The sequence below is a fragment of the Oncorhynchus masou genome, chromosome 5, assembly GCF_036934945.1.
Source record: "Oncorhynchus masou masou isolate Uvic2021 chromosome 5, UVic_Omas_1.1, whole genome shotgun sequence".
Classification (NCBI taxonomy): Eukaryota; Metazoa; Chordata; class Actinopteri; order Salmoniformes; family Salmonidae; genus Oncorhynchus; species Oncorhynchus masou.
Window position 1 is genome coordinate 85,727,093 of NC_088216.1, and position 22,666 is coordinate 85,749,758.

At 40.6% G+C, this 22,666-nt stretch overlaps 2 protein-coding genes across 3 annotated transcripts in view; one reads left to right on the forward strand and one right to left on the reverse strand.

Moving 5' to 3' along the window:
• Nucleotides 1–1,135: 1,135 nt before the first annotated feature.
• LOC135540420 (biogenesis of lysosome-related organelles complex 1 subunit 1) lies at nucleotides 1,136–18,602 on the reverse strand. Of its 2 annotated transcripts, none has more exons than XM_064967042.1 (4): nucleotides 18,357–18,602; nucleotides 7,902–7,970; nucleotides 4,723–4,855; nucleotides 1,136–2,257 (listed from the first exon to the last, which is right to left on the reverse strand). In XM_064967042.1, the coding sequence occupies exons 1-4, from the start codon at nucleotides 18,371–18,373 to the stop codon at nucleotides 2,147–2,149; spliced, it is 330 nt and encodes a 109-aa protein (XP_064823114.1). In that variant the 5' UTR covers nucleotides 18,374–18,602; the 3' UTR covers nucleotides 1,136–2,146. The 2 variants fall into 2 exon arrangements, with proteins under 2 accessions (XP_064823114.1, XP_064823113.1); XM_064967041.1 differs by lacking the exon at nucleotides 18,357–18,602 and adding an exon at nucleotides 8,701–8,951 and having other exon boundaries at nucleotides 7,902–7,974.
• Nucleotides 18,603–20,012: 1,410 nt separating this feature from the next.
• The window catches only part of LOC135530201 (integrin alpha-7-like), a 104,720-nt gene continuing 102,066 nt past the window's right edge, over nucleotides 20,013–22,666 (forward strand). The window contains 1 exon segment of the mRNA XM_064958575.1: nucleotides 20,013–20,666. Coding sequence (XP_064814647.1) covers nucleotides 20,461–20,666 — 206 coding nt within the window. The 5' untranslated portion in view covers nucleotides 20,013–20,460.

Sequence of the window (22,666 nt, forward strand, 5' to 3'; positions counted from 1 at the left end):
TGCAATAACCCAAACGTCATGAGGTTGTCAGAACTTATGAAAGAGAGTGGTTACTAAACAGGAATGAGATCGAGCTCTAGTGCTCCGTGCCGAGAGATGAAACAACTTCCATCGTTTTAACTTTGTTCTTTCTGGATTTCCACAGTCCAAAAATAATACAAAACGACCACCATGACTTTAATTTCTTTATTCAAGAATAGAGAAACATCACATCAAAACAGAGTTAAAAGACAAGCATTTGACACGTATAGCCGAGATCCCTTTGTGCTCTCATCAACTCCATTGCGGTTAAACGTGTTTGCCGTGACAATGAGTAGGTACGATAGCAGAACCCGACTGGCACTCAGGCTACAAATACACCGTGAGAGAGAGAACGATTAATTGAACATGCATGACCCAAAATACTTTTTCAAGAAGCAAGAGACTTAACGTCGCTCTTATTAAAAACAGGGTAGAGATACCACCTGTTTAACCCAGACGGAAGTCACTGGTGAACGCATCGTTCAGTCTGGTTTAACCAGACTACGTAGTTTCAGTCATCCAGGAGAGATGGCAGTTACCAGACAAGTCTCTCCTTCTAAACAGGCGACCAATTACAAGCCAATAAATCCTATTTCTCCATGGTACTATTTCACAAACAGACCTCTTTTGTTCCAACGTCTCGCTAGCTAATCCACATTTTCAACATCCTATTCATCCTCATGGGAATAGGAAAATGGAATAACTTCAGAGAATGACTGACTGGTACCCCAGAGAGAGAGAGAGAGACTAAAACCAATCTGAACTATTGACCTTTGCCGAAGAAGATTTGTTAAAACATTGCATTGCCCATACAAATGGATTAGATGCTTCGTCTTGTTCTCCTACACAGATTGACTCACAAAGGAAACAATGTTTGGACAAACAGCCAGGAGTGTTGCTAAATTCACATGGAACCCATCTGAAGTTGTTTCCCATTATACCTGGTCTGTGGACAATTAGTTCCCGATATTTTCACGACAGTCAATACATTTTGGTTACAGATCTTTAACAATTAAAGGGTTGAGGGACAAAACAAGACAACATTGCAGATGGGTCATAGGCGCTCTGTTAAATAAGGTTTATTTGTCCACAGACATACTGTTCCCACTGTAACACAATGTGTCACCGGGCCTTAAAGCCTTAGTCATTACTGAAGCCTTGAATCAACTTTTCAGACGGTTCATCAGCTTTCAGTTGTTTCAAAAGGAATCCTGGTATCCGTGGTCAACCACTCTTTCACAGTGAAAGCTAGCAGCAGGCTATCAGGCTACTAAAGCTAGCAGCAGGCTATCAGGCTACTGAAGCTAGCATCAGGCTACTAAAGCTAGCAGCAGGCTACTGAAGCTAGCAGCAGGCTACTGAAGCTAGCAGCAGGCTATCAGGCTACTAAAGCTAGCAGCAGGCTATCAGGCTACTAAAGCTAGCAGCAGGCTATCAGGCTACTAAAGCTAGCATCAGGCTATCAGGCTACTAAAGCTAGCATCAGTCTACTAAAGCTAGCATCAGGCTACTAAAGCTAGCATCAGGCTACTAAAGCTAGCATCAGGCTACTGAAGCTAGCATCAGGCTACTAAAGCTAGCATCAGGCTACTAAAGCTAGCATCAGGCTACTAAAGCTAGCATCAGGCTACTAAAGCTAGCATCAGGCTACTAAAGCTAGCATCAGGCTACTAAAGCTAGCATCAGGCTACTAAAGCTAGCATCAGGCTACTAAAGCTAGCAGCAGGCTACTGAAGCTAGCAGCAGGCTACTGAAGCTAGCAGCAGGCTACTGAAGCTAGCAGCAGGCTACTGAAGCTAGCAGCAGGCTACTGAAGCTAGCAGCAGGCTACTGAAGCTAGCAGCAGGCTACTGAAGCTAGCAGCAGGCTACTGAAGCTAGCAGCAGGCTACTGAAGCTAGCAGCAGGCTACTGAAGCTAGCAGCAGGCTATCAGGCTACTGAAGCTAGCAGCAGGCTATCAGGCTACTGAAGCTAGCAGCAGGCTATCAGGCTACTGAAGCTAGCAGCAGGCTATCAGGCTACTGAAGCTAGCAGCAGGCTATCAGGCTACTGAAGCTAGCAGCAGGCTATCAGGCTACTGAAGCTAGCAGCAGGCTATCAGTTCCAGGTTATGGTTCAGCGTATCTATGAAGAGGCTGATGTGAGCTGACCCTTGTGTACGTACTCCAGAGCTGTGGCGATGGTTCTCATGTCCACCTCAATGCTGCGAGCCCAGTTCTCCACATCACCTATTTCCTGTTCAGAACAAAGACATCAAAAAGGTTAAAGGCTAGTGCTGCCTTATTAAAGAGGTCAATACTAAGGATACAATGGGAGGAGTTACAACTAAAAATGTCAGAAGCTCATGAATAAGTAGCCTACATGTTAAAGACTACACAAGTGCTGCAGCTATTTCCTACCACAAGGGGGGAGACATGATCAACTTTATGACAAAGGGGGGGAGCATGATCAACTTTATGACTAGGGGGGGCATGATCAACTTTATGACAAGGGGGGGGGCAGGGCATGATCAACTTATGAGTGAGCACTTGACATTTAATCGTCAGACAGTCCTAAAAGTTCTCCTGTTGATGACAAAGCCAACAGTGAGCTGTGACAGAGATGACTCGGCGCTATTTAACCTCTACTAAGCTAACATATGGAATTGTTTGAAGATGGTCAGACTATTAGTCATTTAGCTACTTTGATTTTGAACTTTGTGTATAAGTATTATTATTTTAAATGATAAAATATGACATTTGGCTTTTGCTACTATAGCCCATACAAACACACTGTATAACATACACAAATAAAAACATGTCTAGATCACAAGGAATATGTTTTCTGATATCTAGGAGATATAAGAAAGTTCAGGAAATATATTATATATATATTATATATATATATATATATATTTATTTTTTGGGGGGGGGGGGGCATATTTAACCCCTTATTTTGGTTTCCACAAAACGACCTGCGGATGTTTGTATGGGTCACCATCGTGTTCGTGAGAGTCTCTCCTTTCCATAGTAGGGTCATATTAGTTTGTAGCTAAAAATGGTTCGGACACCACAGACTTGTTGTTCGATGGTCTCTGCAGACTTTAGACGAGTCCCGTGACACTTGTGGGGTTTGTAAGAGCAAAACGGAAAACCATTGTGTTGGTGAGAGTCTCTTTTCCATAGATTTTCGGGATGTCTCATGTTCGGACATACGCCGCTGTAGCTCGGCCACCTTCCACTCCAGATCCAGAAGGCGAAATAGGCGGATGCCATGATATCTCTACCTTAAACACGTATTTTGATGGGGGGTTTTAAATTAAATGTTACTTAGATTGATGTAGGGGAACGTCAAAAGACTTCAGGATTAATACCAAAACATATCAACATATCAAAACATATCAACCTTACTCTCTCGCTCATCCTCTTTTCTTCCTGACCAAGTCAAGAGGATTAATACCAAAACATATCAACCTTACTCTCTCGCTCATCCTCTTTTCTTCCTGACCAAGTCAAGAGGATTAATACCAAAACATATCAACATATCAAAACATATCAACCTTACTCTCTCGCTCACCCTCTTTTCTTCCTGACCAAGTCAAGAGGATTAATACCAAAACATATCAACCTTACTCTCTCACTCATCCTCTTTTCTTCCTGACCAAGTCAAGAGGATTAATACCAAAACATATCAACCTTACTCTCTCACTCATCCTCTTTTCTTCCTGACCAAGTCAAGAGGATTAATACCAAAACATATCCTTCTTTTCTTCTTCTGACCAAGTCAAGAAACATATCAATTAATACCAAAACATATCAACCTTCACCCTCTTTTCTTCTGACCAAGTCAAGAGGATTAATACCAAAACATATCCTCTTTTCTTTTCCTGACCAAGTCAAGAGGATTAATACCAAAACATATCAACCATTACTCTGACCTCAAGAGGCATATCATCCTCTTTTCTTCCTGACCAAGTCAAGAGGATTAATACCAAAACATATCAACCTTACTCTCTCGCTCATCCTCTTTTCTTCCTGACCAAGTCAAGAGGATTAATACCAAAACATATCAACCTTACTCTCTCGCTCATCCTCTTTTCTTCCTGACCAAGTCAAGGTGTGTGACTGTACAGGTCACATTCCTTACGCACCTCTCATACAGCATCCTGGAAGATCTCGGTCTCGGTCTGTTCCTGACAGACCGACCGAGAGAGGGAATATGGTGTTTAAATGTTCAACAACAAGGGTTTGGATTTCCCTCCATACCTTAGTCATCGACTGGTGTCAATGTTAACACAGGCAGAGATTGGCTTAAAGCGGACTGTGAGCCTTGGTACGTAAAAACAGTAGCTCACCATCTGTCGGGAGTCAGTGATATATATTGCTCTAATGAGCTTGAGGTCTACTAAATGTTAAGTATCACACTGTGTTTAACTAAAATGCTCTTGAACCTATTTAACATGTCTGCCCGGCTGGGATTGTGGCAGGGTTTAACCTTAACATTAAAACCGGGTTGAAAAGTAAACTAACATCTAGGCCTCTGACGATGAAAAGATACCAATTTGTTGTGATCCCAAAGGAAACTTATATCGTACCCCTCTTCAGGTTTGAAACACTAATGGGGGGGGGTCATTTTGGGGCCTGCTATCATTCAACAAACATAAAAGGACTTAGGGGGAAATAGCTACTGATCTAAGACCATACTGTACAGTGTCTGTATACCTTCAGGGCTTGGTTAAAGCCTTCCACCATACTGATCCACTGAGCGGTCTGCTTGGAGAACTGGCCGGCCTGCACCTGTAGCGTCTTCACCTCATGGTCCAGCTTCCTCTGGTTCACGTACGCCTGGGCCACCCTGGAATTAAACAACCGGGAGATGAGTATAACAACATTTAAAAGAGACATGGCGATCAGACAACTTGACATAAGGATGTAGGCCTAAGCAACTTCTAACAAATCAATAGGAGGTTGAACTGATGACATCGTATGTGCAAAGACATTCTATTGGATACTGAAGAGAAATTAGACAGGAAGTAGTGATTTATGAAAGTGTAAAAAAAACACACAAAAAACAAGTCCTCATGAAATCCATAATCTCAACAAAAAAAAGTAGGTTTCTACACTTGACTTTATACTCTTTGTTAACTGCAATTGAATGTAGTGGCGCAACAACAACGGTCGTCAAGACAACTGTATTCTTATGGTGCTTTTCTTTGTTGTCACCACGAGATCAAACTTCCTGCCGTCCAGGAACTCTATACCAGGCGGTGTCAAAGGAAGGCCCAAAAAGTTGTCAAAGACTCCAGCCACCCAAAACATAGACTGTTCTCTCTGCTACCTCACGGCAAGCGGTACCGGAGGGCCGAGTCTCGGTCCAAACGGCTCCTTAAACAGCTATTACCCCCAAGACATACGACTGCTGAACAAGTAATCAAATGACCACCCGGACTATTTACATTTACTTTGTTAGTTTTTGTGCTGCTACTCACTGTTTATCTCTATGCGTAGTCACTTTACCCCAACCTACATGTACAAATTACCTATACATAGCCTCATTATTGTCATTTTTATTGTTACACTTAAAATATATATGTACTTAGTAAATATTTTCTTACAACTGCATTGTTGGCTAATAAGGGTTTGTAAGTAAGCATTTCACTGTGACAAATACAACAGGTCTACTACACCTGTTGTATTCAGCATTTCACTGTAAGGTCTACTACACCTGTTGTATTCAGCATTTCACGGTAAGGTCTACTACACCTGTTGTATTCAGCATTTCACTGTAAGGTCTACTACACCTGTTGTATTCAGCATTTCACTGTGAGGTCTACTACACCTGTTGTATTCAGCATTTCACGGTAAGGTCTACTACACCTGTTGTATTCAGCATTTCACTGTGTGGTCTACTACACCTGTTGTATTCAGCATTTCACTGTAAGGTCTACTACACCTGTTGTATTCAGCATTTCACTGTAAGGTCTACTACACCTGTTGTATTCAGCATTTCACTGTAAGGTCTACTACACCTGTTGTATTCAGCATTTCACTGTAAGGTCTACTACACCTGTTGTATTCAGCATTTCACTGTAAGGTCTACTACACCTGTTGTATTCAGCATTTCACGGTAAGGTCTACTACACCTGTTGTATTCGGCGCATGTGACAAATACAATTTGATTTTAATTAACTTGTACACTGTGCTGTGGAGTCACGTGTTATCATTGGTTAACACAGTGATTGAAGGCTAATAAGCACACTGACAGGGGGAGGTTTCCTGGGCACAGATGATGCCTAGTCCTGAACTAACAACTCAATTCAGATTCTCCATTGAAATCTTCATATTTTTTTGGGGTCAAGGATTTAAAAAAAAATATATATATGGGGAATTTTCCGTTATAAGATCAATTTTCCGTTCAAGGATTGCTTTGTATGAAGATCGGCAGAAACCGCTTGTCCAATAGAAATCCCAGATCACACCTGAAGGTGTTGTTATGGCATTTGACAAAATTATATTTGACAAAACGATAAGGATCCAAGGCTACAGCTCAAATAGCTAAACATTTTCAACGCAGGTTATAGAACAGGCCTAATTTGTCACGTGTCAACAAATTTGATCTGAATTTGACCGAGTTGAACAGCTGAATGATTTGAACCAAAATGACAAGATTGGTACATAAAAAACAGGGGTAGGTCCCTATAAAAAAATAAACTGTCTCGGACGGAATCGGGACATTTAAAAACGTAATTCAACTATATATTGAACTTGTTTAGAAATGATCTAAAATATATTGATCAGAATTCATTAAATTCATTCAAATTTGACAAAACACATCAGTGATTTGTATTTTCATGCAACTTTCTGAAACAGCACAGGAATGCCTGTCTGAGTGTGTGTGCGGTTCGAATGTCTACACTTTGTGTAACCGTTAGCTGTGAAGCTAATGATAACATTATTCTGGTAGAGGTGGAAAGGCCTTACCAAAAACCTTATCAAATAAAAATGTTAACTACAAAGTAGCCTATATACCTACCTGGCAGAATAATATTGTGATTATTTGCATCAATCCAGTGGCTATTTGTTTTGCAAACTCTGCAATCACACGAGAGCTACAGTAACAGAGCTTAACCAAACAACTGTCTCTTCCTGGTGCACACTTCCGTTAAAGGGTAACTACACCAAAATCAAATAAAAATAATCCCAGACCTAAAAATGTGTCTTCTGACGCAGTTTAAACATTATCATGGTCTTACAACAGCATCAAATTGTTTTTTTTATATATACACAAACATTTGAGAGCGAAAACTTCAATCTTGAAAAACTATACTTTTATCTCCCTCACCAACTTTAAACATCTGCTATCTGAGCAGCTAAACCAATCGCTGCAGCTGTGCATAGTCCATCGGTAAATAGCCAACCAATTTACCTACCTCATCCCCATACTGTTTTTATTTATTTACTTTTCTGCTCTTTTGCACACCAGTATCTCTACCTGCACATGAGTATCTGATCATTTATCACTCCAGTGTTAATCTGCTAAATTGTAATTATTTGCCTACCTCCTCATGCACACAATGTATATAGACTCTTTCTTTTCTTTTTTTAATTTAAAAAATAAATAAAAATTATACTGTGTTATTGACTTGTTCATTGTTTACTCCATGTGTAACTCTGTGTTGCTATCTGTTCACACTGCTATGCTTTATCTTGGCCAGGTCCCAGTTGTAAATGAGAACTTGTTCTCAACTAGCCTACCTGGTTAAATAAAGGTGAAATAAAATAAATACAAAATTTAAAAATTGGGAAAAACAAAACATATTCAAGCTAAAATTAAATACATATTTTATAGGTCCCTACTGGGTAAACTCCACAAGCTAGCTACTAGTTATATATTCACATACCCAACATTAAGGTGATCCACCAAGGCTTCTGTAAGACAGGTGGCAGCTGCAATTGCCTCTCGTCTGCGTCTCTCTGAGCAGGGCAGAAGAAAACAGGAGTGTATTCATTACATCTTGCAACGGAAACCGTTTAACAACCAAATAGAAGCAAATCGACCACAACGGGAAAAAAAAACAGGGAGGATCCTACCTGAATTTCTTCAATAGACACTCATTTTCGTTGCAAAACGTTAATAGTTTTTGCAGTACACTGCTTCTTTTTGCAAAATATGCGTAATGAATGCACTTACAGAAAACGTTTACCGTTTAATAACCAAACGGCGCAAAACTAGAGTTTGTAGTTATTGGACACATGTAGGTAGCCGCCCCCCGGAATGAATACACCCCACACATCAGGTCATGGGTGGAAAGGCATAACGTAGCTATGTTAGCCATCAAGTCAGGAACCGTACCGTCTTCCATTTAGCTAAATTGCCTGTATTCGCCCAAACTTGAGTAACCATTGGAGTAAATGTACTGCATATAACCACATATATATGCGGTATAAAGTCGATTCCGGGGGCTAGTCTGCTTGGTCCAGGGCGTCAGTGTGAGTTGTTGTAGCACGATGAGACCAGAGCTAACTAGCTATACATCTCGTTATCGTCAAGAAAAATTGACAATTTGCTCGACTCATGCATTTCAAACAGTTGTTCTAAGTTCAACTAACTAGAACCTTATTGTTGCAGCGAACTATATTTTCTAGCTAATGTCGTTGGTGTTTTTTAAAGCATAATAACCAGCTGCAGCAATACATTACCTTGGAGTTCTTTTCTCTCGTTTTGCTTTGCATGATGCTCCTTCAATAAACGAGAAAGCATTTTTTTTCTTGAACTTTATTTTTCACTACCTTAATTTAATTGTGTAATGTATTTTCATTTATCTGGCAGGGACATGAGAGCTGGTAGGATTTACAGCTGTTGTCACCAGACCACGTAATGACGGATCAATGGCGTTTCTCGTAGGCAAATATATAAGGATTTGCTTTCCATTCCAAAGTAGAAACGTTGAATTAGGCCAAAATAACGCGATATTGACTTCAGATCCGTTTTTATTTCTTCTTTGGAGTTTAACGGCGGTTGGCATCCAATATGTAGCATTACTGCCACCAACTGGACTATAATATAAATCCATTGTACTTTGTGATGCAAAAGGGGAAAACAAAAGAGTCAAATATCGTATACCCAAATACTTCTCTGCAGCTGCCACCACAACATCTATTTTAGCTGTCATTTACATTCCATTTCTGTGGTACAGTTGATAACCATTGCTATGAACGCTGAGAAGCCAACCTTACTGAAGCAAACATCACTCGTTGGTCTATCTCTCTGTGCTGGCACAGATGTTCTCCTGTCAGGATCCTTGACCCTTGACCCATCCTCTACTTTCTTCCCTGCTTCAGCATACGACACATTCTGCACTACTCTCACTCTAGACACCTGAAAAGGCTTCTCTCTCACCAGACACTTCTGATCTCCAGCAACATGGACACCCCTACAGTTTTTACACACACACACACACACACACACACTTCTATCCGCCAAAACGACACAATCCTTTATCACATACCCTCCTACACACTTCCCACATCTTGGAATCTCCTTCCTACAAACTACTCCAACATGGCCATAAACGTGGCACCTGAAACACTGCAGTGGATTCTGCACAAAAGCTCGAACAGGATAACTAATATATGACTCAAAATTCAAAAGGACTGACAGTGACTCATCTGTTCCACCACACTCACCTTCAATTGCTCCACCTCCACACTTAACGCTACCCCCAGAAATCACTCCTTTCAAAGGTGCCCTGTTCCTAAGAGCAAAGCAAGACACAGATCTAGACCCAAGTTGCGTGTCACAGAGCGTCCGCAATACTCTGGTCAGAACAAACACAAACAAATATCACAAGTCTACTACGGGTTTTTGTTTTATTTTTGTCTTGCCTTCACCTACTCAACATGGCATCTTATTGGCTGGTTTGCGTAGCTTGTATGTACTGTGTATTGAGGCAAGTTATCAGTACTCATTGACTCAGTACTGGTACCCTGTGTATAGAGCCTAGTTATCCTTACTCATTGACTCAGTACTGGTACCCTGTGTATAGAGCCTAGTCATCATTACTCATTGACTCAGTACTGGTACCCTGTGTATAGAGCCTAGTCATCCTTACTCATTGACTCAGTACTGGTACCCTGTGTATAGAGCCTAGTCATCCTTACTCATTGACTCAGTACTGGTACCTTGTGTATAGAGCCTAGTTATCCTTACTCAGTACTGGTACCCTGTGTATAGAGCCTAGTTATCCTTACTCATTGACTCAGTACTGGTACCCTGTGTATAGAGCCTAGTCATCCTTACTCATTGACTCAGTACTGGTACCCTGTGTATAGAGCCTAGTCATCATTACTCATTGACTCAGTACTGGTACCCTGTGTATAGAGCCTAGTTATCCTTACTCATTGACTCAGTACTGGTACCCTGTGTACAGAGCCTAGTTATCCTTACTCATTGACTCAGTACTGGTACCCTGTGTATAGAGCCTAGTCATCATTACTCATTGACTCAGTACTGGTACCCTGTGTATAGAGCCTAGTTATCATTACTCAGTACTGGTACCCTGTGTATAGAGCCTAGTTATCCTTACTCATTGACTCAGTACTGGTACCCTGTGTATAGAGCCTAGTCATCATTACTCATTGACTCAGTACTGGTACCCTGTGTATAGAGCCTAGTTATCCTTACTCATTGACTCAGTACTGGTACCCTGTGTATAGAGGGTATCATTACTCATTGACTCAGTACTGGTACCCTGTGTATAGAGGAAAGTTATAGTTACTGAATGTGTATCTATTATTACATGTTCTACTTTTCTATTGTTTTCTTTCTCTCTGCATTGTTGGGAAGGTAAGCACTTCACTGTTAGTCCACACCTGTTGTTTACCAAGCATGTGATGTTTTACCAGGGCATTGAGGTCTTCCACCATGCTTCTGGAACAGTATGCTTCTTGCGTTGTGTTTTTTAAATGTACCTTTATTTTACTAGGCAAGTCAGTAAGAACAAATTCTTATTTTCAATGACGGCCTAGGAACAGTGAGTTAACTGCCTGTTCAGGGGCAGAACGACAGATTTGTACCTTGTCAGCTTGGGGATTTGAACTTGCAACCTTCCGGTTACTATTCCAACGCTCTAACCGCTAGGCTACCATGCCGCCCCGTGTAATTGATCATCGACAAGCTCCAACGTGTAGCACCAGTCATGGAGATTTATTCTGATAGAAACAGCACAAAATTGCACGTCCTGCAATGCACGGCTCACCATCCAACTCTGCACGTGACGCAAGTTGCTATCTAGTATTAGCTGGAATCCTCTACAACAAAATGCACAACAAATATTCACACAAAAAAATTGCTTCATCTTAGGTGTGATGTTCTAATAACATTTACAAACAATTTGATATAAATTGTATATTTTAATCATCACTTGGAAGTATGAAAATCCCTTTTGACGTGCAGTGCTTTGCAACCAACAACTTACCGCTGGTTTGGTGCTTGTTCACTGGGACGATTCTAACTGAAACATCCTCCCTTGTTATTGACCAAGTACTTATTTTCCATCATAATTTGCAAATAAATTCATTAAAAATCCTACAATGTGATTTTCTGGATTTTTTTTCTTCTAATTCTGTCTGTCATAGTTGAAGTGTACCTATGATGAAAATTACAGGCCTCTCTCATCTTTTTAAGTGGGAGAACTTGCACAATTGGTGGCTGACTAAATACTTTTTAGCTCCAATGTAACTTGATTTGACGTAATTTTATCTGGGGCCGTTGACCTTGAGCCTTCTTGGTTGGGCACTTCAAATTTAACTAATTTAACTATATGGCAGCACCCAAGGGGCTTGCATTTTTTGAGCTCTCACCTGCATTTTGGAGCTGCCTTACTCAAGAAAGCAAAAAATAGACCATGTTTGTATGCATCTCCATTAACTCAATTATTATTATTTTTTTACATTGTTTGCAAACTGATAAGTGACACATATTAATGCCAAATAACATGTAAAACAGGGAAAAAACAGGTGGGGCTCAAAACATGCCCTGAATGACAGTAACTATAGTAACTAGCTTTAAGCACCAACTGTCAGAGCAGCTCACAGATTACTGCACCTGTACATAGCCCACCTATATTTTAGCCTAAACAACTACCTCTTTCCCTACTGTATTTTATTTATTTATTTATTTTGCTCCTTTGCACCCCATTATTTTTATTCTACTTTGCACATTATTCCATTGCAAATCTACCATTCCAGTGTTTTACTTGCTATATTGTATTTACTTCGCCACCATGGCCTTTTTTTGCCTTAACCTCCCTTATCTCACCTCATTTGCTCACATCGTATATAGACTTGTTTATACTGTATTATTGACTGTATGTTTGTTCTACTCCATGTGTAACTCTGTGTCGTTGTACGTGTCGAACTGCTTTGCTTTATCCTGGCCAGGTCGCAATTGTAAATGAGAACTTGTTCTCAACTTGCCTACCTGGTTAAATAAAGGTGAAATAAAATAAAAAATAAAATAAAATTTGATGTTGTTTACCCATGTGCTGACACTGTTCCTGTTTTGTTACCTGTTTGTTCCTGATTAGATGTTGACTCCCCGTACCTGTTTCTCATCTCCAGCGTCGGTCATAACAGATTTGTCCGAAACGTAACACTTTGTATTCAGGAATTGCTTTGCCACATTTTTTGTAGTATTACTTTAGTCTTGGTGCAAACCGGGTGCATGTTTTGGAATATTTCTTATTCTGTACAGGCTTCCTTCTTTTCACTTTGTCAATTCGGTTATTATTGTTATTATTGTGGAATAACTACAATGTTGCTGATCATCCTCAGTTATCTCCTATCACAGCCATTAAACCATGTAACTGTTTTAAAGTCAACATTGGCCTCATAGTGAAATCCCTGAGTGGTTTCTTTCCTCTCTGGCAACTGAGTTATCGAAGGACTGGGTGTATTGATACATCATCCAAAATGTAGAGGGATATTCAATATTTTGTTTTACCCATCTACCAATAGCTGCCCTTCTTTGCGAGGCATTGGGCTTTGTGGTTGAATCTGTGTTTCAAATTCACTGCTCGATTGTAGTCATTCAAAAATCATGTTAAACACTATTATTGCACACTGTGAGTCCATGCAAATTATTATGTGACTTGTTAAGCACTTATTTACTTCTGAACCTACTTAGGCTTGCCATACCAAAGGGGTTTAATACTTATTGACTCAATCAAAGTTAACTGTAAAGGCTTTTTTACATCAGCAGATGTCACAATGTGCTTGTACAGAACCCAGTCTAAAACCCCAAAGAGCAAGCAATGCAGATGTAGTAGCACAGTGGCTAGGAAAAACTCCCTAGAAAGGCAGGAACCTAGGAAGATACCTAGAGAGGAGCCAGTCTTCTGGCTGTGCTGGTGAAGATTATAAAAGAGTACAGAAATGTAGGCCAGATCGTTCTTCAAGACATTTAAACTGTTCATAGATAACCATCAGGGTCAAATAATAAACACAGTGGTTATAGAGTGGGAAATAGTTTAGCACCTCAGGAGTAAATGCCAGTTGGCTTTTCATTGAAGAGCAAGACATTACAGATTTTTTACATTTTTTAATTACTTCGTAAAATCTTTGAAAAACATAATTACACGTTGACATTATTTGATATTGTGTGTAGGCCAGTGACCCCCCAACAAATATAATTGAATCCATTTTAAATTCAGGCTGTAACACAACAAAGTCAAGTGAATACCTGTCACTGTATTTTAGCAAATACATTTCCTTTTGATCCTTTAGTATATTTTAAACCAAATACTTTTAGACTTTTACTCGATTCGTATTTTACTGGTTGACTTTCACTTTTACTTGAGTGATTTTCTATTAAGGTATCTTTACTTTTACTCAAGTATGACAGTTGGGTACTTTTTCCACAGACTTTCGTAAGTTTCTTTCATTTTTCATTCTAATATGTAAACATTTCAACTGTATTCAACTATTACCTTGTTCAATTCCCAGTTCAGCCATTACCGGAATGTGTTCAACAAGTTCCAAGGTCCTAAACGTTCCCGAGTGGCGCAGCGGTCTAAGACACTGCATCGCAGTGCAAGAGGCGTCACTACAGACCCTTGTTCAATACCAGGCTGTATCACAACCGGCCGGGATTGGGAGTCCCGCCATAGGGCAGCGCACAATTGGCCCAGCATTGTCTGGGTTCGGCCTTGATTGTAGATAAGAATTTGTTCTTAAGTGACTTGCCTCGTTAAATAAAGGATAAACAGGAAAAATGACAGGCAAGAGTATGAAAGTATTCAATCCAGTGAGATTTAAGTGACAAGTGGATTTTGCACCAAACACAGGAAATAGATGGCTGAAAAAGACAGATCCTGGGTTGCCACAAACACACACACACACCACAGGAGGCTGGTGGTACCTTAATTGGGGAGAATATGCTCGTGGTAATAGCTGGAGTGGAATAGATAGAATGGTTTCGGCCATTATTATGAGATGTTCTCCCCTCACCAGCCTCCTGTGACACACACACACACACACTGTCACAGGAGACCTTTCTGTTAACTTTTGTTTCTCCTCTACCACCTAGTGTACTTTCTGTAACACATTCTGGGCTCTGAGCCCAAGCTGCCATTAAAGATATTTTCTCAAACTCACTGGCTTGCCATTCCTTGGATCTCCTCTTTATTTATTTTTAGTTTGCAGTTTTTGGATAGCATTCTGTTTAACGGAGAGCATTCTGTGTAAATGATACCATTCTGTTTTAAAGATACCATTCTGCTTAAAGGATACCATTATGTCTTAAAGATACCATTCTGTTTTAAAGATACCATTCTGTTTTAAAGATACCATGCTGCTTAAAGGATACCATTCTGTTTTAAAGATACCATTCTGCTTAAAGGATACCATTCTGTTTTAAAGATACCATTCTGTTTTAAAGATACCATTCTGTGTAAAGGATACCATTCTGCTTAAAGGATACCATTATGTTTTAAAGATACCATTCTGTTTTAAAGATACCATTCTGTTTTAAAGAATACCATTCTGTTTTAAAGAATACCATTCTGTGTAAAGATACCATTCTGTTTTAAAGGATACCATTCTGTTTTAAAGATACCATTCTGTTTTGATACCATTCTGTTTTAAAGATACCATTCTGTTTTAAAGATACCATTTTTTAAAGATACCATTCTGTTTTAAAGATACCATTCTGTTTAAAGATACCATTCTGTTTTAAAGAATACCATTCTGTTTTTAAAGGATACCATTTCTGATACCATTCTGTGTAAAGGATTAAAGAATACCATTCTGTTTTGTGTTTAAAGAATACCATTCTGTTTTTAAAGGATATTCTGTTTTAAAGATACCATTCTGTTTAAAGGATACCATTCTGTTTTTACCAAAGGATACCATTCTGTTTTAAAGATACCTGTTTTTCTGTTTTAAAGGATACCATTCTGTTTTAAAGATACCATTCTGTTTTAAAGAATACCATTCTGTTTTAAAGAATACCATTCTGTTTAAAGAATACCATTCTGTTTTAAAGATACCATTCTGTTTAAAGAATACCATTCTGTTTAAAGAATACCATTCTGTTTTAAAGATACCATTCTGTTTTAAAGATACCATTCTGTTTAAAGGATACCATTCTGTTTTAAAGATACCATTCTGCTTAAAGAATACCATTCTGCTTAAAGAATACCATTCTGCTTAAAGAATACCATTCTGTTTTAAAGAATACCATTCTGTTTTAAAGATACCATTCTGTTTTAAAGATACCATTCTGTTTTAAAGATACCATTCTGTTTTAAAGATACCATTCTGTTTTAAAGATACCATTCTGTTTTAAAGAATACCATTCTGTTTTAAAGATACCATTCTGTTTAAAGAATACCATTCTGCTTAAAGAATACCATTCTGTTTTAAAGATACCATTCTGTTTAAAGGATACCATTCTGTTTTGATACCATTCTGTTAAAGGATAATTCTGTTTTAAAGATACCATTCTGTTTTAAAGATACCATTCTGTTTTAAAGAATACCATTCTGTTTTAAAGGATACCATTCTGTTTTAAAGATACCATTCTGCTTTAAGGATACCATTCTGTTTTAAAGATACCATTGTGTTTAAAGGATACCATTCTGTTTTAAAGATACCATGCTGTTTAAAGGATACCATTCTGTTTTAAAGATACCATTCTGTTTTAAAGATACCATTCTCTTAAAGGATACCATTCTGTTTTAAAGATACCATTGTGTTTATTCTCTTAAAGAATACCATTCTGCTTAAAGGATACCATTCTGTTTTAAAGATACCATTGTGTTTAAAGGATACCATTCTGTTTTAAAGATACCATTCTCTTAAAGGATACCATTCTGTTTAAAGGAGTTTGTGTGTGTGTCTTTCTGTCCATAGTTATGTTTGTTTTTGGTGTACAGTATGCACTAAGTAAATTATTATATTACTAGTATTTGTATTATGTTAATAGAAATACTACATTTGATTTATTACCACAGGCTTGATTGATATGAGGAAAACAATAGGGAATGCCATGCAGGCCTCCCAGATTTTTTATTTTATTTTATCTTTATTTAACCAGGCAAGTCAGTTAAGAACAAATTCTTATTTTCAATGAAAATAAAGAACAGTGGGTTAACTGCCTATTCCGGGGCAGAACAACAGATTTGTACCTTGTCAGCTCGGGGGCTTGAACTTGCAACCTTCCGGTTACTAGTCCAACGCTCTAACCACTAGGCTACCCTGCCGCGAATGATTCTGTCATATTTTCTGAGAAGAAAAATCATTCAGGAGCAGGAAGTAAAAAATAAAAAAATGTGTCAAAAAAAAAAGAAAAAAAGGAAGATAATACAAGCCCTGGTGATTATCTATAACAATCAGAGAGGACACTGTCTGAAACAGATTTTTATAGAGCTGTGAATGGCATTAATTCATTGGTGTACTGATCTAGAATTCGCCCATTACAATCTTCATTCATTTTTTTTTTAAAAGAAGGCAAAACTGATCTTAGGTCAGCACTCCTACTGTAAGACGCTGTGTGAAAACGGGGCCCCAGGCCAACATCTTGGCCAAAGAACTTGATGGAGGTAATCAGTGCTTCATCAAGGAACCTCAGTGTAATGAATATCCATAGGGGGAAAAAAGCTATTTTAAGCTCCAACTGCTTTGTTTTGTGACCAGCAGATACAAACTACTCAACCGTTAGTACATTGACTTTCGCTGCTCTGGCCCCCCAATGGTGGAACAAACTCCCTCACAACGCCAGGACAGCGGAGTCAATCACCACCTTCCGGAGACACCTGAAACCCCACCTCTTTAAGGAATACCTAGGATAGGATAAAGCAATCCTTCTCACCCCCCCCCCCCTCCCCCTTAATGATTTAGATGCACTATTGTAAAGTGGCTGTTCCACTGGATGTCAGAAGGTGAATTCACCAATTTGTAAGTCGCTCTGGATAAGAGCGTCTGCTAAATGACTTAAATGTAAATGTAAATGTAATTGACTTGTACATATAAACCTATTAAAAGTTGACATCATTGTGAGTTAATGAAGACCCATACTGTATAATTAAAGATTAAGGAATTTTTACCATTCTGCATTACAGAAGGACCTACCTGCAGGCTTGACCTGGTTTATGTCTGTTGACTCCTACGGAGTCTAAAAGGTCTAAAAGGTAAGCTACTGGCGTTCCCCTGATATCCCCTGATACATGGCTGTGTTTTCTCCCTTCCTACACCACCCCTGAGCAGCAGAGGGCAACAAGAGCAGGTGCTTGAGCGCCAGCCAGCCAACAGCTCAGTGCAGGCCCCCCATGGCCAGGCCCCCCATGGCCAGACCCCCCATGGCCAGGCCCCCCATGGCCAGACCCCCCATGGCCAGGCCCCCCATGGCCAGGCCCCCCATGGCCAGACCCCCCATGGCCAGGCCCCCATGGCCAGACCCCCCATGGCCAGGCCCCCATGGCCAGGCCCCCCATGGCCAGACCCCCCATGGCCAGACCCCCCATGGCCAGACCCCCCATGGCCAGACCCCCCATGCTTACTTCATTCCACTATGTGGGAGCTCCCCTGGCTTGTGATGCCAAGCAGTTCACATGATGTTCTCAGCGTTGAGAGCTGAGCAAGAGCAAGCATCTCAGACTGATCCAGATCACTCATTGAATCATCAGCGAGTAGTGTACACTGACCACTGCAGTCTGTCACAGTATACCGTCTATTTTTCAGATAAGGAAAATATAGACTTTGATAGATGTATTATTTTTTTTAACTAAAACAATATGGGAAAAAAATGAAGTGTGAAATACTTGCAAGTAATAAAACAGACCTTGCAAAAAAAGGACCTATCTCCTAATTTCATATTCTGTATCTCAAGGCCCCTTGGAATCCGTTTGTGCCACTCTGTCCGAAACCGAAAGGCTCAGTTCAGTCAAAAACGTGTGATTTTCCCCATGTTTTATACTTCCACACTATGAGGTTGGAAAAATTCTGGGAAATTGTGAAAATGACGATAACGCCTTTTTAGTGTAAGAGTTGTTTTTCAGCCTGTTTTGGTGGGAAGGAGTTTTGTTCTGGTTTTCAAAGGGAAATGGAAAGACGTTTTTTTTTTTTTTGTATGATTTTGGACGAGGCAACATTCCATCTTAACTCCTCCCCCACAGTTTCCTGATTGGTTGAACAGTGCAGAAGAGAACCTCCCCAAACCCCCTCTTGTCAAGACTAGCATGTGGAGGGATCTAGTTTCAGGCGTTTCTACGATAGGTTAGTGACAGGAGGACAGGAGTCAGCTGGTCCAATCAGAACAGCTGTGGCTGGCCGGGCACAACAACATTCCCACAGTTGTGGACAATGCTGTGAGGGCATGACTGACTGGACACTGAACTGTGGTGTGGCAAAGCAGGTAGTGCATTCGGAAAGTATTCAGACCCCTTCCCCTTTTCCACATTTCGTTACATTACAGCCTTTTTCTAAAATGTATTTAGAAAAAAATGTTGTTTTCCTGTAATTCTGGTCACATTTTCATGCCACAGCACACATACTTCTGTTACTCTCCGCTTGATCCCCTCACAGGGTTGTCCTTACATATCGTGGGTCACTACGCACATTACTTTGCACTATTGTCAGACAGATCCATTCCACTGCAAGTTATGGGATTCCAAGCAGATCTCTGAAAGAAAAAAGAAAAAAAAACGAATTTTATACAACTTTACTGTTTCTCCAGCAGCTAACAGCCATCTTCAATCATTTTTTTTTCTGGCTAGCAGCTATCTACGGCTAATTTCCTTATTTTCTAAATGCAATTTTCCGCTTTTTCTAATTCTAATTACTGGAAGTTATGGGATTCCAGCCCAGATTGTTCTCTGCAAAGGACGAGAAGAAAGAAGCCCTTCAGTTGATTATTGATCAACCGTGTCCTCCTGCCAGAGGTATCTTCAATGTTTGATGATTGATCAACCGTGTTCTCCTGCCAGAGGTATCTTCAATGTTTGATGATTGATCAACCGTGTTCTCCTGCTAGAGGTATTGTCAATGTTTGATGATTGATCAACCGTGTTCTCCTGCCAGAGGTATCTTCAATGTTTGATGATTGATCAACCGTGTCCTCCTGCCAGAGGTATCGTCAATGTTTTCTAAATGTTATGTTCCCTCTTCTTTTTCTTCTCAGATAACCAGACACCTGTAGTACTATACTTACTTCAGAGGAAAATATGCCTTTTAAACACTAACAGATTAAAAAAACTCTCAAACTTTCTTCTCAGTCTTTTCCTATTCAACTGAGTCCAAGTATCTTGACAACTCAGCCTGGTATTTTGGCAGCAGTCCCTTAAATGTTGATGTCAGCTGTGAGAGAGAGAGCAGGATGGGAGAGAGAGAGAGATATTGAAAGAGTATGGTAGGGGAGGAGTGGGCTGTTCAAGGCACTTGTCCTCTGTCTCTCTCTGTCACACAGCAGAGGGGGATGCACACACACCTCACACACACACTCACACACACACACACACACACACACACACACACACACACACACACACTCACACACGCGCACGCTACAGTAGCTCGGACAGAGCCACTTTTTCTCAGGCTGCTCCACAGACAGACAGCAGAAAACGGAGGAGGAGAGCGAGAAGGGAAATGTACTGATCCAGGAGATTCAAACAGCAGAAACCCATCCTGTCTTTGCTGTTCATCAATTTAAACACAATAATTATACAACTCTTCATTAATCTGTAACTGAACTGGGACCTTTTCTGCTCTGCTGAGGGACCTGCTCTGCTCTGCTGAGAGACCTGCTCTGCTCTGCTGAGAGACCTGCTCTGCTGAGAAACCTGCTCTGCTGAGGAACCTGCTCTGCTGAGAGACCTGCTCTGCTGAGGAACCTGCTCTGCTGAGAGACCTGCTCTGCTGAGGAACCTGCTCTGCTGAGGAACCTGCTCATTCTCCAGGACTATGGCACCACACGTGGTACACGGAGTCTCTCTTTCACAGCCCTGGTGTCTTCCTCTCCTTTTGCTCCTTCTCTCCCTGTATTCCCTGACAGTCACAGGGTTCAACCTGGATACTAGCATGACTCTGATCAAGGAGGGGGAGAAAGGGAGCTTTTTTGGATTTTCTGTAGCACTTCACCAGCAACTCACCCCAGAACCACACAGTTGGTAAGTCGACTACAGCCACATGACTAGCAACGTTTGTGTGTGTGTTTATTTTTTATTTTTTAATTTATTTTACCTTTATTTAACTTGGCAAGTCAGTTAAGAACAAATTCTTATTTTCAATGACGGCCTGGTGGGTTAACTGCCTGTTCAGGGGCAGAACGGCAGATTTGTACCTTGTCAGCTCGGGGATTTGAACTTGCAACCTTCCGGTTACTAGTCCAACGCTCTAATCCCTAGGCTACCCTTTCAACGTACATATTGGTATATTTTGTACATTTTCTAAATCCTTTATACACATACAATATGCATGAATCTATTTCCACTCACGTCTTTGAAGCACTAATACAGGATCGTACTGATTGAGTAAAACGGACGCAGTAAGTCAGTATTTCTACATTGAACTGATTGCATCACGCAGTCCTTGGATTCAGTCATTCAGGTATTGATATAATTTAGAAGCACTGCACTGGAATCAGTAGTTTCATTATGGGTATGTGTGTACAGAGAGGGCACCCTGTAACACTTTTCATGTGGGATAAGGTGTCAGGCAGGCGTGAGAGAGAGAGAGAGAGAGAGAGAGAGAGAGAGAGAGAGAGAGAGAGAGAGAGAGAGAGAGAGAGAGAGAGAGAGAGAGAGAGAGAGAGAGAGAGAGAGAGAGAGAGAGAGAGAGAGAGAGAGAGAGAGACGGTAGTGATGAATCAGCAGATAGATCTGGAGAAGAGGAGAGAGAGACTGGCTTCAAAAAAGCTTTTGACTCAATTTGGCATGAGTGTCTGCTATATAAAGTGATGAAATGCAGTGTTAGGGGAAAAACATGCTGCAGTATGAAATCCATGTACACATACACCAAGTGTGCGGTTAAAAACATACTGATTTATTTCCAAATCAAATGTATTTATATAGCCCTTCGTACATCAGCTGATATCTCAAAGTGCTGTACAGAAACCCAGCCTAAAACCCCAAACATAAAGCAATGCAGGTGAAAAACTCCCTAGAAAGGCCAAAAGGAAGAGACCTAGAGAGGAACCAGGCTATGTGGGGTGGCCAGTCCTCTTCTGGCCAAGATGTTCAAATGTTCATAAATGACCAGCATGGTCAAATAATAATAATCACAGGCAGAACAGTTGAAACTGGAGCAGCAGCACGGCCAGGTGGACTGAGGACAACAAGGAGTCATCATGCCAAGAAGTCCTGAGGCATGGTCCTAGGGCTCAGGTCCTCCAAGAGAGAGAAAGAAAGAGAGAAAGAGAGAGAGAATTAGAGAGAGCATACTTAAATTCACACAGGACACCGGATAGGACAGGAGAAGTACTCCAGATATGACAAACTGACCCTCGCCCCCCGACACATAAACTACTGCAGCATAAATACTGGAGGCTGAGACAGGAGGGGTCAGGAGACACTGTGGCCCCATCCGATGACACCCCCGGACAGGGCCAAACAGGAAGGATATAACCCCACCCACTTTGCCAAAGCACAGCCCCCACACCACTAGAGGGATATCTTCAACCACCAACTTCCACATGGCCGTGGGTTGAGACAGGGATGAAGCTTGAGCCCCACCCTTTCAAAATATATATAGTATATTAATGAATTAGTGAAGGCATTAGAACAATCTGCAGCACCCGGCCTCACCCTACTAGAATCTAAAGTCAAATGTCTGTTTGCTCATGATCTGGTGCTTCTGTCCCCAACCAAGGAGGGCCTACAGCACCACCTAGGTCTTCTGCACAGATTCTGTCAAACCTGGGCCCCGACAGTGAATCTCAGTAAGACAAAAAATAATGTTGTTTCAAAAAAGGTCCAGTTGTCAGGACCACAAATACAAATTCCTTCTAGACACTATTGCCCTAAGAACATACAATAATATATACCTACCTCGGCAACACAGGTAGGGAAAGGGGATAACTGGTCAGTTGCATGACTGAATAGCATTTAAATCGGCAGAGGGCCACGTCATCAGGGCTCGGGGAGCCCCCTTGGGGATTCGAAACAGAGAA

Bases quoted from the DNA above. Each gene is read 5' to 3' on its own strand.
- LOC135540420 (XM_064967041.1), bottom strand. From the start codon at position 8,761: ATGCTTTCTCGTTTATTGAAGGAGCATCATGCAAAGCAAAACGAGAGA. The intron at 7,975-8,700 runs GTAATGTATTGC...TGCCCTGCTCAG, and splicing joins CGAGAGAAAAGAACTCCAAG to AGAGACGCAGACGAGAGGCA. The intron at 4,856-7,901 runs GTATGTGAATAT...GTTTAATTCCAG, and splicing joins GTGGATCACCTTAATGTTGG to GGTGGCCCAGGCGTACGTGA.